Here is a 14,860-nt window from a genome sequence, read left to right as displayed (position 1 = left end):
CAGCACCACGACTATACGTGCGCTCTGCCGCATCTCCGCGTTGGCTGCACGTTCTGCGTGCCTTGTCATCACGTTGGGCAGGTGTCGGTTTGCAAACACGATACAATCCTTTTTCACTGTCAGTGCTTTATACAGTGGAATAGAAGAAAATAAACGAGGAGAGGAGAGGGGAGGGGCAAACAAAAAAACATGGGCGCATAAAAAGACGCATGTTATCCCGAACACAGGTAGCCTAATCCTGTGTTGTTATGTTCATGTGACGTCGGGTGGGAGGCAGTGAGGTGGATGTCCGGGATACACACACATACACACACGGGCTGAACGGGATGCCCGCGTGACTGCAGGGAGGGAAGAGGCGGCGGAGGGGGGGTCTAGGTGCGTGCGGACCACCGCAAAACTCCTGTGGTGGAGATGGGAACGAGCGAAATCTCTGAGAAGGGACTCATTATAGCCTAAATGCTATTTTTGTCGTGCAGTTTTGAAATCGACTGAAGACATGTAGTTCCTGTCCATTCCGAGATAAATTATTCTCGCTTCCCGAACGAACCAACCTCGTCTTGGGCTTTGATCTCCTCACCATCTTTCCCCCGTGACAAGATGTGGACCTGACAGAAGGACGGAGGAGGGAGCGCACATGTTCGGATGTTGCTGTTCCTGACCGGACACACGAACTGACCAACTCGTGTCGTCTTTGGTGAGCGTCAAGCTAGGCGATTAATGGGCGAAACGACGAGGGTTCAGCTTCTTTCGGTGGGATGCTTTAGGGTTTGCGGCCTGCTCGGGTCTCCAGTTACCGCAATGCCACGGGCTAGAGGAGGGAGAGGTGGGAAGCAGGAGATGGAGAGATGGGAGAAGGAAAAAGGAAATGAGCATAATAAAAAAATGCAGATTGCAGAAAACTAGCCCCGTTTTCTGTCCTTGTGGTTTTGTTCAGAGAAGAATGGCTGAAGAGAAGAAGGATCTAGACTATTAAGTTGGCTACAGTGGCCTGTGAGCTGCATGGGATGAAAGACACACTGTATATCGACTGGAACATTCTTCGTACCATGACTGAAACGTCAAATGAGGTGTGTACGGTGGCTATGAGTGTGTAGTGGCTGCTCAATTCTCAACTTTCTGCTGACCAAGTTCTTGGACACACTGACTGGACAATAGCGCTCACCATGGGGGATTGCGCAGAGCCTATGGCACCTGCCAGTGGAAAGCTTGGTGCATAATTGTGACAGTGTATTTCTCAAGCTAGCACTCAAGCACACATCGGTGCCACTGATGTCTCTCCCTCTCTTACTCTCCTGCACTTTTACCCGCCTAACTAAACTTTGCTTTATGGACCCTTAAGCGAAACCTCTCCTAGCAAAACCCCCTTCCTCCACAAGCCTAACATGCCTTCGCCATCAGACTCCAGCAGTGTGGCTTCGGCCTCGGGGTCCCGCGGCTGGTCGGACAGCCGCCGGGGCATGTCAGGCCGCGGGCAGGGCGGCGCGCGGCTGCTGCTGTACCTGGGGCTGTGCCACCTGGGCCTGGGGGCCATGGTCCTGGCCTTCTCCTTCACCAGCATGGCCTTCACCTCCTCGGCCCGCGTGCGGCAGTCCTGCCCCTTCTGGGCTGGCTTCTTTGTAAGTATAAAACTGACTGACAGCAATATAAGAAGGATATAACTGACCACAACAGAGATGTTAGGGTGTGTTTGTTTTGGTGTGTATGTCTCCAGGTAGTGGCATCAGGGATTGTTGGGATCATCTCATGGAGGAGACCGCTAACTCTGGTGGTGAGTATCTTTTCATCTCTAGGGCTGACCAGGTATCCACGTTGCCAGTGTGTTATTCTGATAACGTGTGTGTTGGAGCCCCTCTAAGCCAGACCTTCCCTCTGTGTGTGTTCCTCCACAGGTGTCACTGTTCATGCTGCTGTCTGCAGTGTGTGTGATCCTCAGTCTGGCCGGCTCAATGCTCTCCTGTCAGAATGCACAGATGGTCAAATCTATGCTCACCTGCCAGGTACATAACATTATGCGAGTCTCATCTTCACCCTCATGCTCAAATGCCCTTCCAACCAGATGCATGGGGAAGGCGCCAGAAATACTTGTCGGTTAGAGGACCTTGTTTTTAGCGTGTAGATCAATGCTTTACACCGATTCCTGTTTATTTGTGTGTGTGTGTAGGTGGAGAATGGTCTCTGTGTGTGTTGCGCGCCCACTCACTCCTGCTCCATCACAGAGGAGGAGACCCTGGTGCTCTACCTGAATGCTGACTGCCACTCAGTCAGACATCAGCTGAAGGTGGGTGGGATGTGAGCAAGACTTGTTTTATCCAGTGATGCTGATCAGGAGTTCTCCGGGAAACTGTTTTTGGCCTGTTTGACCATAAAATTATGTACTTTCCTATAAATAAAATGCCTATATACTGTAGGATAATGTTTTTGCTGAATGCTTATTGCTCTGTAGGACCTGTTGTTCAGTGCGTGTGGTCTCAGTATTCTCTCCACCATCATCTGTACCCTGTCCACTGTGACCTGCAGTATCCACATATTCTCCCTGGACCTGGTGCACCTGGTGAGCAGACACAGCACACTTCTCATAAAACAGACAGGCTTTCTTCAAATGACAAGTGTCGTGCAAATGGAATACATTTACATTTGAATATGGAAAATGACTTGGCACAAAAGAGTTGTGCTCCATTACCGTTTATCTGTAGTTTGATCTTGATTTGTCTCTCACTCTTCCTGTCCAGCTGGCTCCTCATCGCTCTCGTTCCGTCAACCCAGAATGCACCACTCCTCAGGACGCCTTCCTGACCAACATCATGGACTTTGAGGAGTTTGTTCCACCCATCCCTCCGCCCCCCTACTATCCACCTGAATACACCTGCAGCTCTGAGACTGACGCTCAGAGGTACCCAGAAAAACACACACTTTATTATTATACATCAACATTCTGGATAAGAAAATATATGTACAAAATAAGCATGTACTTAGATAATAAAAAGAATATAGACACATTGCATAGACTGTGCAAGACTGCCAATAATATTGTTTGATATTTTTGTATTGATATGTAGCATCACCTACAATGGCTCCATGGAGAGTCCAGTTCCTCTCTACCCCACTGACTGCCCCCCTCCTTATGAAGCTGTGATGGGACAGAGAGCTGCCAGCCAGGTGAGCATTATGTATATGTGTGTGTGTGTGTGTGTGTGTGTGTGTGTGTGAGCCCATTGCCCATGCTAATCCTTGTCCACTGTGACTGTCAAGGCAACGGTGTTTGACACCCACGGCACTGAGCTGTCTGGAGAGAGAGCAACTTCTACTGCCTTCAGTGGGGAAGGTGAGAAACTGCCACACGTTCTCTCAGATTCACTTGTATTTGCTAAAAGGAGTGGGACTATGACATAACTCACATATCAAAACCTGTTAGTAATAAGGATGATTCGTGAGAACGTTACATTGAATTACTGTCACATTTCTTTCTATTTAAATGTGAATTCAAACACATTTTGAAATGCTCTGTACAGTTTATAAATGATTATAATTGCATAAATTAACCATTGACAAATGTGAATCATACCTCAACATAAGGTTTGCTGGCATGACAGTAAAACAGACAGATTATAGTCAGTTATTAGTTATCTTACGTTAGTTACCTTGCTTACAAAATACAGCAGTAACATGTTAGATTAAATCATCAGTTCTATTTTTGATCTTTTGAGCAATAAACATGTAACAATCTTTCTCTAACATGAATATACAGCATTTTGGAATTAAACACTTCCAACAGTTCTGCACACTTAATAAGGAAGAGCAGGCTTTTCTGCTCTTTATGCTTGTTTACAAGTCAAGTCAAATCATAAGCCTGAGGTTCAGATAAACAAGGTTGTACTGTACAGGAAGAATACTTAGTGGATTCAATCAGTTTAGTCAGTTCTGTTTTCTTTTAGTTTGACATTCAGTATAAAGGATTGACATTTTCTCTTTATCAGTGTCCATGGACAGCGGATCTCTGCTGATGTCAGAGATCGTGGACATCCCGGACGATTCCTCCCCCTCCGAGGACTCCTGTCTGATGGAGGTCGGGGTGAGGAACCAGGGGGAGAGGGGCAACAGCACCTCCGGTGAGGGGGGAGACGGGGGAGACGCGGGGGAGTACATCAGCTTCCGTGGCCCGCCGTCCCAGACACCAGAGAGTCCTCTGGCAGGAGGACCCAGAGCCAGGCGCTTCTTCAGGGGAGAGAGGTCCAACTCCTGCTCTTCACCCAGTACGGCTACCACCACGTATAGGTGAGGACAAGCACACACACACACACACACACACACAAACGTGGAGTAATGTACTGTATGTGTAATGTATAAAGCATTGGTGACATCATGAAGGGAAAGGGAGTAGGCCTACTTCCAGTTGATGGTGATATTATATCTGTATGGTTCTGCACTATGATGAGTGAAACATTCTCAGTAAACAGGTTAAAATCAAGCCAGTACCCGGCACAATAACAACAACACACACACGCACACTGTGGACTGTGCTCCATCCTCAGCTCTCCTGTCTTCTCCTCCAGGTCTCCAGTGTTGCGTCGCCAGGCCATGCTAGCTAGCAGCTGCTCCCAGCTGGAGGTGATAGGTGGTGCCGCCTCTCAGCAGCGCTCCTCTATCCCAGAGATTCGGGTTCGCCCCTCCACCCCCTCGCGCCAAGGATCTGCCCCGGTCTCCTCGGCTCCTCCCTCTTCCTCCATCTTAGCTGCCAGTGAGCAGGGCGGTCAGGGTAACGGGCTGTCCCTCCCCCGTCAGCCCCTCTACCTCCGCCGACGGGTTGGCAAGAATGAGAAAGATGGAGAGAGCGTAAGGAGGGATAGTGATGGGCTCCTACGCCTTGTGAGGTCACACAGCGAGCCAGGCCTCGGCTCCTCTACTGATACAGGTAAGTAAGATGCCACCAACATTAAAGGGAAGGTTCAGCGATTTTAGAGGCCTATCCTATTTATCACTAACCATGTCCACTATTATAACATTCAAAACATTTTTACCTTAGAGTTTTTATCTCTGAGGAATCAGCACCAGCCTCCTGTTAGCATTTATTAGCAATGCTAGTGCAAGTCAATAGGGTATGAAACCATTGCTTACAAAATCCCATTCAAGTGCTTTGAACAAGTTCTATTACGTATTCTTACTATTACTACAGTTATGGAAGTATATGGAATGGCTTGCAAGTGATGTTAAGAGGTATGGTTTCATACCCCACTGACTTGTGCTAGCATTGCTAACAAATTATAATAGGAGGTGGTTGCTGATTTCACAGAAACACACTTTTGGCACATTCTAGGGGGCTTGAGTAGTGATTAATAGGGTAGGTGTATAAAATCGCTGGACCTTTCCTTTAAAACATCCCTTAGTGGATTATATGGTAATGACAGAGGTAATGCCCTCTCCTTGCATCCCCTCTTCTCAAGGTGACTTTATTGGCTCAGTGGGCAGTAAGGACGGTTCTCAGACATCCACAGAGACAGGTTAGGGGCCTATTTCCATTAATCAGTTTTAAGATATGATAAAAGATACGATACAACACCTTTATGATCTTTTTCTCTTTTTCTGACTCCATCTCTCCCAGGGCCGCTGTCTGAAGCGTGTCTGTTGCCCCGCACCGCTCTGCCTCCCGCTGAAGCTCTGCCCAGGAAAGGCAGCGTGAAGGCAGCAGCCACAGGGGTGCAGCTGCCGTCGAAACCTCCCCCCACCTCGCCGCTGCGCTTACCTAAAGACTGCCACCGTTCCCTGGGAGACCTTAAGGTCTGTCTAAAACTTGTTTATCAATGAATGAATGGATCAGTCAATCAATCAATCAATCAATCAATCAGTATAGTAAACTGTAATTGCCCAAAAAGACAATAGTCACAGAATTTAACTGTATAGTTGGACCATTGTTGTCTCTTTCCGTCTTTCCCTTCCTCTATCTGATCTCCTGTCTTTCTTTCAGGTGACCCGAGTTCTAGTGGCTCGCTTCCTGCAGCGCTCCAAACGCAACCTAGCGCCCTCCACCGAGCATGCTGGGAACACAGGGCAGGGGCCTAAGAGGAGGGGTGGAGCTGAGGGCCTCGCCAACAACCACCTGCCCTTGGAGCAGGTACAACACTGAATTCTGATTTCACAGATTTTATTTATTTCTACTAAAATGATATTCATTCTGAAGCTTCTCTTATTACTTATCTATCATTCAGTGCTGCTGCCAATCATGACATCTGCTATTTTTCCAAATTTCTCTTTGATAAAACTGTCCTCAGGTGTGGCGTAACTCCTGGGGCGCCAGCCGAGGACACCCCACCCCTCATCCCCATCACCCTCATCACCGTGGACACCACCATTCCCATAGCGACAGCCGGCACAACCGGCGTCACAGCAACCGGGCCCCGGTGTCAGAGGGTATCCACCTGCGTAGTTGTGGAGATTTAAGCTCCTCCTCCTCGGCGTCGCTACGGCGATTAGTGACGCCCTATCCGCCGCATGGGTCATCAGGGGCTCTCTATTCAGAGTCTGCACTGTGAGGAGGAGAGGAGGGGGAAGGAGGGACGGAGGAGGAAAATAGGGGGGGTACAAGATGGGGGGGTTGTAAGGGAAAGGAAAGGAAAAGAGGCAAGTTAATGGTAGAGTGACCAGGGTTTAGTTTGGACATTGGTGGAGACAACTGGCTCTAAAACTTTGAAAGTCTTCCCTCCTCTTTTCTCTTCGTCACCTCCCTTTTCCTGAAACCAACTGTGCAAATGGCCTTATTCAGTGGTGCTCTTTCCCGCACTGAGCTCACTCCCACCAGCAGCAGTGGGAGGAAGTGGCCGCTAGATGCCTATTACTGGTCAATTTGGCTCTTCTCCTAACAGAACTAGACTTGATCAAACAGACCCACGATTGCCCCAGAGCAACCCACCAGAAGCATCCTTTCTGCTGCCCTGTCCACTCCGGCCACCTCTGTACCCATCTGGAAACAACAAGACCATCTTTTCCTCAAGACTGGAGACGGGACTCTTCTAGCATTTATGCTATGACAACCACATACACTCAGTCTACTACATACTCATGGGTTGCAATATGCTTCTGGCCCTTTTGTACATTGTTTGCTACTTATCCAGAGAATCGCTCAGGTTAAGTGATCATGGAATCCCTTATTTTGTCTTCCATTGGTAAAAAAAAAAAAAAGGCATCCTACTACAAACTACACTATCCACACATAGCCAAGTACAATGTAAGATATACAGAGATAAGACTGTACATGCAGATAGAAGCTCTCACACAGAAAGCCTTTTAGTTTCATGATCACATTAGGTTTTACTGAGTTGCTAGTTTTCTCTTCTTTCTTATGTGCAATTCAAATGACCACTTTCTCCATCCTTGTCCACCTCCACATTGGCCTTCAAAAGAAAGGCAGCCAGCATCTCTGACACTCACACATACATAGGTTTATCACACCACAGACACGTGCTCAGCCTTGAAAATGTATTCTCTCTGGGAGGCCCCCGGACACAGTGGTTTGATTTGAATATGTGCATGTTTTGCTACAGCCTCCCAAATACAGCAGGAACCTTGTGCATTAGATCCTGACCGACTGTGTAACTAACTAACTTGTCCTCAGAATGTCTTTATCTGCATGTTTTGACAATGCTTCTTACTTTTTTCTCTCTTGCACCCAAGACCTTTGATAATAGCCCTTTGAAATGTGTTTGTGTTAATAGATAGTTGAAAGGGAGGAGCAGAGTCATAGATATGCAGTGTTCCCAAAGCTGGCTCCAAACTACTGCATCCTGATTTGACTGGGCTTGCCTTGGAACAAAAATGCTGTGGAAGTCTAATGTCAAATGGCAAAGTTGGGTAAGCAGTGTACAGTGCAATATCTATGACCCTGGTTGAAGCAACCCTATCCTGTAAGATAATGAAGTGTAAATTGCAGTATGGCTCTGATTGCACTGATGAGTCTCTTGCAATAAATGTACAGATGTATTTGTTTAGAGGTTGGGGGTGGGGTGGGGGGTGTTAAATGAAAAAAACAACTGTGTTGGATTGCTGGCACAACGTTTGATGGGTCTGGCAGCTCTGGATACTGGATGTTGGAGTGTATTGATGTGTGTTTCCTGAATGTGTCTCAGATTGGACTTGAAAAGTTTTTTTTGTTCTGGAAAGTCTTTTTGGTGTGCTCACTAAGTGATGATATTGAGTCCATATCAGTAAAGGCACATTTTGAATACACTCATATGTAACTGATTTTAAAATTGTACACGCATATACACTTAGCCTACACACAGATACAGGCACACATAGACACACACCCACACACACACCCTCTTATTAAGGCACTGAGCTGTGTTTCTACCTCCTGTCTTGCATATGAAAACATTATTTATTTGAAGAAATGTATATCTGTATGGCAGACATAACAGGATAGAGCCTTGAAACCTGAATAATAAATGTATCTACATATGACACCTATTCCAAATTTTAAATGCAGTGTCAATGGCAAAACTTTTAATGCAAGTTATGTATTTCAACATATGAAATAAATTATAGACAACAAATAAACATCACTATGTGAACATTTTGTACACGTTGTGGGGGGCAAAAATCCTGACACAGTAATGATAGGTCAGTATTTTTTCTTTTGTTTTTTTCTGTCTTTTCCCCCCTCTATCAACAAATCTGCAGTGTGCCAGACAAATCCCACCACTCAGGCCACGCCTCTTCTTAAATCCTATTGGTCAGCCAAGGCGAAAGCCCATCCTGGTTCGATGCAACTGGCCAATGAAAACGCTCAATGTCATATGATGCCTTCAAAACCCGCGCCCACATGCACCACTCGCAAGGGATGCAGGGAACTCTAGTCCAGGGACTTTGTGATAAAACTGACAGTAACGTCACTATAAACTACAATCCGCATATCCTGATTTTTGGGGACGTTCACATACTTCAGTTTGACAGCAAGATACAGTAACACTGGAGAAGTGATTCTGCTGCGTTATCTTCACCGGTTCGGACTCAAACCACAGTATTATCATGGTAAGGCTGTTAAATCTGTTCCCTTTGAATGCACGTTGGTGTTTGAACGAAAATGATAGCTACAAAGCGACCTGCAGCAGTCGCTACAGCTCAGGTAACAGACTAGATGCAGGCAGCAAACTAAGCTAACGCTTATGTTTCTGTCAAGGTAACTTGCTAGCTAATAATAGTAATTCCCTTAATCTATTCTTAGCCCTTGTTTACTGGGCTGTCTGACCGAGCATGGAGCGAGCTAGCTAGGTTTCCCTTAGCTAGAAGTCACTTTGGTTTATATAACTGTAGAATCTAATGAGTTTGACTTTCTCAGATTGTTAACAGTTGGCCAGCTTAACTTAAGCCAGTTAACGGCATATCTGGAATGAGACGCCTGTTGACCTTGCTCATAAGAGCCCCTAAGATAGTACGGTTCATGTGGCTAACCGTCGCTTCAGTTAAATTATCACATACTTCTCCTCTGCTGTGCACCTCGTCTTTGCAGGGAGACAGCACTTGTAATGGGACGCACAGTAAAAAGGCGCTGCTGTCAGACCCCCAGCTGTTTGAAGCCCAGTTTGAGGAGCTGGTGATGGAGCTCACAGAGAGGGACTTCACTGATCCTGTGCTTGCTGATGCCCTGAACAGGTTGAAAGAGGTACGTTGTCTGTCTGTAGTAGAGTTTATATGAGCAGATACAAGCGGCTGTTGCTGAACACTGTCATTCTTCTTCTTCTTTCCTTCCTTGGTGTTTCGTTTGCAGGTTTTGGTGTACAATGCCCCTGGAGGTAAGAGGAACCGAGGTCTATCTGTGATTGGTTCACTGCGGGAACTTGTCCCACCCACTCAGCTTACCCAGGATATAGTGCAACGGGCTCTGCTGGTTGGCTGGTGCATTGAACTGGTGAGGACAGTTGTACCAGTTGTACCAGTTAAAACTGAGCTTGTGATGTGATAGTATTCATGTAAGCTTTTGTGTAGATAGCTAAAACCTTAACTCACAAGCACAGACTCAGACTGACTGCTGTAATGATTTCAATTAACACTTTGCAGAGGTGTCACTGCATCATTAAGCATTACTACTGTGTCTCTGTTGCTTATAGCTTCAGGCATTTTTCCTCGTGGCTGATGATATCATGGATGCATCTGTGACTCGGAGAGGACAGCCCTGCTGGTACAAGAAGGTGAGACGGTATACTGTATATTTTAAAGAAAGAAAGACTAAAATACACATTTTTAATAGTGTGGTCATTTATTTTCCAGAGCTGGTGGTGCGCGATGTGTCTAATGTAAACGATTTGCCTGTTTCTCTTTAAGGATGGAGTGGGTCTGGATGCCATCAATGATTCCTTTCTCTTGGAAGGGACCATCTACAGACTACTGCGCAGACACTGCAGGGAACAGCCCTACTACATCCACCTGCTCGAGCTCTTCAACGAGGTTTCTTTCCAGACAGAGCTGGGCCAGGCTCTGGACCTCATGACTGCTCCCCCTGGTCAGATAGACCTCAACAGATTCACCATGGAGAGGTGAGAAAGGACATAGGGTTTGACAAGAAGACATAAGAAGAAAGTTTGCATTTTAAAGGGTTGCAAGTTGGAGAACAAAGTTGTTTAGTAAGATTTTGGTTTCCAGAATATGTGTGTAAAGAATCATATTTTATCTTTCAGGTATAAAGCTATCGTAAAATACAAGACTGCCTTCTACTCTTTTTACCTCCCAGTGGCAGCAGCAATGTACATGGTGAGTGTGTGTTTTAAATGGTAGACTTGAACATATGAGAGAAGGAGCTAACAGGCAAGTTGATGATATAGAAGACCAAAGGTTAGAGAATTGGGCTTTTAACCAAAAGGTTGCTAATTTTAAACCCCTAGACCAGCTGGGACAATCTGGCCAGGGAAAGTGAATGAGTAACACTTTCCCCTCCCTCAAAACTACTGTCCAAATACCCTTGAGCAAAGAACATTTGCTCCAGTAAAGCCACACAGTGGATAATAGTAGAAGGCCGAGGTTATAAAATGTATCTAACTGTATGAATATGAAGCAGAGCCTTGCTGAAAAAGAGCATACATGCTGAGCAAACCTTGCCTATATAAGTAAAGGCTAAAAATAATACAGCAAACAACAACTACTCCTATCTGTCATTGCATGTTGACTATACAGTCAATAAAGCAAATAAAATTTGATCTACTGAACATTAGGTTTTTATTTATGAATTTAATTGTGCATTTTTTCTAAGGATTTTGGAGGGGGGGCAGGTGTTCTGTGTAACTGATGTGATATTACAGTTTGTTATATGATAACATTATAGGCAGGAATCAAGAGCGAAGAGGAACACAATAATGCCAAGCACATCTTACTAGAGATGGGAGAGTTCTTCCAAATACAGGTAATTTAGCTTCCACATCAATCAACAGTTATTATTCATCATGTTCTCATCCACTACATATACTGTATTTGTTGCATAGTATTTGGCAGACTATACAGTGCTCTAAGAAACCTAATAACTCCAACTGATTTAATTGCCAGGATGATTACTTGGACTGTTACGGCGACCCTGCTGTGACAGGGAAGATTGGTACAGACATCCAGGATAACAAGTGCAGCTGGCTGGTAGTGACGGCTCTGGGGATCATGACGCCTGAGCAGAGGGCAGAGCTGGAGGTGGGACTTCACAAAACAACCCATACTCCTTCATCACACCTCATTCGTAATGAATTTATGTGGCAGCAAACTATGTGCAGAGTTGTACGCGAGGATCTTGTGGCTCAAACACACTGATATGGAAACGGACCAAGTGTGTCTATTGATAGTATTACAACATACATTTTTCATTGGACCTTTGATTCACTGATGAAATAATTTCTTCACCACAGAGAGCTAGCAAACAGCAGGCTAAAACATTAGTTTATGCATGCTTTTTAGAATAAATTTCATCACATGCAAAACAGTGCCATGCATCTGCAACAAAACATTGACATGGTAGCAGATTCTCTGATTTGAAATGAATTTATCAGAAGAATGCATCAAGTGTGGTTTAGGGGTTGGATAAGAATGAATAAAAAGGGTAGTAGAAGTGTGCACATCCAACCTAAGACAGACAACCTAAATTCCCCTTAGGATTAATAAAGTATCTACCTGCCTACCTGTATTTAGGCCAGGTGCTGGATAAAAGGGTCATGAAAAGTGGTTCAAAAAAGGATTATCCGCACACTGGATTAGCTCCTTTCTTAATACTTTATTTAATCCAATGCAACGTTCATTCATTCTCCTAAGAATGAGTGACATTTTATAGAACTCTGATCTAGTGCACAATTACAATACACAATAAGACATTGTCGAGCTTGTACATTTGCAAAAGTCCTTATTAATTTTCCCCCCCTCTAGGCATGTTATGGGCGCCATGATGATGCCAGTGTGGAGAAGGTCAAAGCGCTGTACAGCACCCTGCAGATGCCCGCACTGTACCACAAACATGAAGATGAGAGTTACCAGCGGTTACAGAAACTCATTGCTCATCACGCTCAAAACCTTCCCCATTCAGTCTTCCTCAACTTTGCCAAGAAAATCTACAAGAGGAACAAGTGAGAAAGAAGTGAGGTCTTTAGAAGATATATTTTTTATAATAGGATTGAAAAGGGTCAGTTAAATTACCCTAGTTCCTTTGTGACTCTTATCTTAGTGAGACATTGCTCAATGCCTCTCATACTACCTTAAATAGGGTTTGCCAGTGCTAGAGGTGTCGGGGGAGGGACCAATATGGAACCAGGCTCTGACTCCACAAAAATGAACCTGAACAGAATTGGGATTCATAAGAGCCCTGTAGGCAGTTTTCTACTTTTTTGTTCTCCTTCATTCATGTATGTTTGCTTGTGAATGTCATCAAATGGACGGTCTCCTTTTCTGTGTTATCTGTTTATTGAACCCAATGCATAATGTACAGTTTCACCTGACATTACTCCGCTCCAGAATCCTAGAAATCCCATGGATTTGATAAGGATGCCAGCGGCATCAATCTCACATTGATTGATTTAGCTTTCATGTTAGCCCTCCCTGAGGAATGTATAGCACTTTTACTGCTGGTGAAAATATAGACAGTATATATATATATAAGGGAAGGAAAACACTACATCATATCAAAGTAATTTTGTTTAAGTGCAGAGATTTTGTTTATTAGATGAGGACCATTGAAAAAGAGGATGCACGTTAAGATGCATCCCAGCCTGGGACAGAGGGTCAAAATTGATCACCTTTCTAATTTCCTTTATTTTCTTATACTGCTGTAAAGTCTGCCTACTGCTCAGAGTAATATCTTATTGCTTTTAATAAAGACGTGTGACCAAGATTACAAGATCTCTCTGTTTGGTTCTCTATTGTTTTTGTGAATGTGTGAGGTTTACTATTATTTTCTTCAAGAAAGAATAATAAATGCATGAATGGATTGTAGATAAGAGGACTTGTAACAGCAGATCAGAGGAAATGAGACTCTCTTCCTCTTGATATATACTAAGTCTTTTGAAGGAGGTGAAGATGCGATGACTCAAGCTGAAGTGGATGGGAAGAGGGATGTGTGATGATAAGGCAAGCAAGGGGTGTGGTTTGGGAAAGAAGGGGGGGTGAGATGACGGTGGTTTGGTAGATGCTCGCGAGAGGAGAGATGCTGTCGCTGTACCCCTCGGAGAGATTCACATTCACACCGACTGGGTTGTCGGAGCGCTCGTCGAGATGGACTCCTTCATCCATCCTTCCCTCAATCTGATCGTGAGTCAATTTCTTATTTTACTCTATTTTACTTTGGTTTCAAATGGAATTGCACGGGCTATTCGGCTAAGCAAAACCTTTTATTGCCTCCCATAGCCTACATAGATCAAAAAACATGTAATGCCCCTTTTAGGGGGTCATTTCTTGAACGTAGACACTTTTGCGTATATCAGTATTAGCCTATTATTATAAATGTGAAATGTAGTAGAAATATTGTGTATTGTATTTGAGTCATAGCGGGGGTGGATGGGCCTGGATAGCAGGGCGATGCGGCTTAAGGTACCCCCCCCCCCCCCCTTCCTTCCTTCCTTCCTCCCTCCCTCCCTCCCTCTCCCCTCTCTCCCATCCTCCCCGTCTCCATCAGCTCTTTCGGATCAATAAATGCACGGGTAAATACTGTACAGAGAATGGCTTAACTACATGAGATGATATACTATATTTTTTTGTTTTATTCCATAGCCATAGTGGCTTTTATGGCCATTCCGACGAAGGCCCAATGTAAGCAAGCACTTCAGTGATTTATATTCTTCACTGATGTGAAGGGCACTGTGGAGGAATATGTGAGCAATAGCCTTCGCTAGATGGGCTTTAAAAAGACGGGCTCGGTGTTATTCAGTGCTGCTGCTTGATTACTTCATGCTCCAGTTGAATTTGCATCACGTTAAGTCAGCGCCGTAGGTATATTGTCGTTTTTAAATGGCATTTCTTTTGGTCTAGATCTTAGTCGCTCCTCTCAGTTTGTTAGGATGGACTGGCACAGACGGAGAGAGCTGGACTACTGTAAATCAATGAACATCATTGCTCAGTGAAGCAGAATATAATAGACCAAGATGATGAGATGATGAGTGACAGTAATTATAAATTAGCTGCCAACTGTTTTCATGGGGACTTTTATATGAATTTGTATCTAATGGTGTGTGTGTGTGTGTGTGTGTGTGTGTGTGTGTGTGTGTGTGTTTGAGATAGATAGATAGATAGATAGATAGATAGATCGTTTTTTTTTCATCCAAGGGAAAAAGTACACCAGACGACCTCCCAAACAAGGTGTACAGTTACTGTGCAGAAAATCTGCATACAAATGAACTCGCACATTAGAGAAAATCTATTG

The 14,860-nt window shown here is 44.8% G+C and overlaps 2 protein-coding genes across 2 annotated transcripts; both read left to right on the top strand.

The window, feature by feature from the left end:
- The first annotated feature begins 1,382 nt into the window (after positions 1 to 1,382).
- fam189b (family with sequence similarity 189 member B) lies at positions 1,383 to 6,524 on the top strand. Its single transcript, XM_071911234.1, has 14 exons — positions 1,383 to 1,616; positions 1,712 to 1,768; positions 1,890 to 1,997; positions 2,162 to 2,278; positions 2,444 to 2,551; positions 2,730 to 2,890; positions 3,057 to 3,156; positions 3,250 to 3,322; positions 3,975 to 4,272; positions 4,551 to 4,909; positions 5,439 to 5,495; positions 5,597 to 5,772; positions 5,960 to 6,106; positions 6,264 to 6,524. Exons 1-14 carry the CDS (start codon positions 1,383 to 1,385, stop codon positions 6,522 to 6,524), a joined length of 2,256 nt encoding a protein of 751 aa, XP_071767335.1.
- Positions 6,525 to 8,901: 2,377 nt separating this feature from the next.
- fdps (farnesyl diphosphate synthase (farnesyl pyrophosphate synthetase, dimethylallyltranstransferase, geranyltranstransferase)) lies at positions 8,902 to 13,336 on the top strand. The gene is made up of 9 exons (XM_071911222.2): positions 8,902 to 9,018; positions 9,497 to 9,649; positions 9,755 to 9,895; positions 10,095 to 10,175; positions 10,309 to 10,520; positions 10,662 to 10,734; positions 11,303 to 11,380; positions 11,521 to 11,655; positions 12,379 to 13,336. The coding sequence occupies exons 1-9, from the start codon at positions 9,016 to 9,018 to the stop codon at positions 12,577 to 12,579; spliced, it is 1,077 nt and encodes a 358-aa protein (XP_071767323.1). The 5' UTR covers positions 8,902 to 9,015; the 3' UTR covers positions 12,580 to 13,336.
- The last annotated feature ends 1,524 nt before the right edge of the window (positions 13,337 to 14,860 follow it).

The sequence above is a fragment of the Centroberyx gerrardi genome, chromosome 12, assembly GCF_048128805.1.
Source record: "Centroberyx gerrardi isolate f3 chromosome 12, fCenGer3.hap1.cur.20231027, whole genome shotgun sequence".
NCBI lineage: Eukaryota > Metazoa > Chordata > Actinopteri > Beryciformes > Berycidae > Centroberyx > Centroberyx gerrardi.
Note: the sequence above shows the minus strand (reverse complement) of the source record. Positions and strands in the feature narration are given on the sequence as shown.

Bases quoted from the DNA above. Each gene is read 5' to 3' on its own strand.
- fdps (XM_071911222.2), top strand. The intron at 9,896-10,094 runs GTGAGGACAGTT...TGTTGCTTATAG, and splicing joins TTGGCTGGTGCATTGAACTG to CTTCAGGCATTTTTCCTCGT. The intron at 10,176-10,308 runs GTGAGACGGTAT...TTTCTCTTTAAG, and splicing joins AGCCCTGCTGGTACAAGAAG to GATGGAGTGGGTCTGGATGC.
- fam189b (XM_071911234.1), top strand. From the start codon at position 1,383: ATGCCTTCGCCATCAGACTCCAGCAGTGTGGCTTCGGCCTCGGGGTCC. The intron at 1,998-2,161 runs GTACATAACATT...GTGTGTGTGTAG, and splicing joins AATCTATGCTCACCTGCCAG to GTGGAGAATGGTCTCTGTGT. The intron at 3,323-3,974 runs GTGAGAAACTGC...TCTCTTTATCAG, and splicing joins TACTGCCTTCAGTGGGGAAG to TGTCCATGGACAGCGGATCT.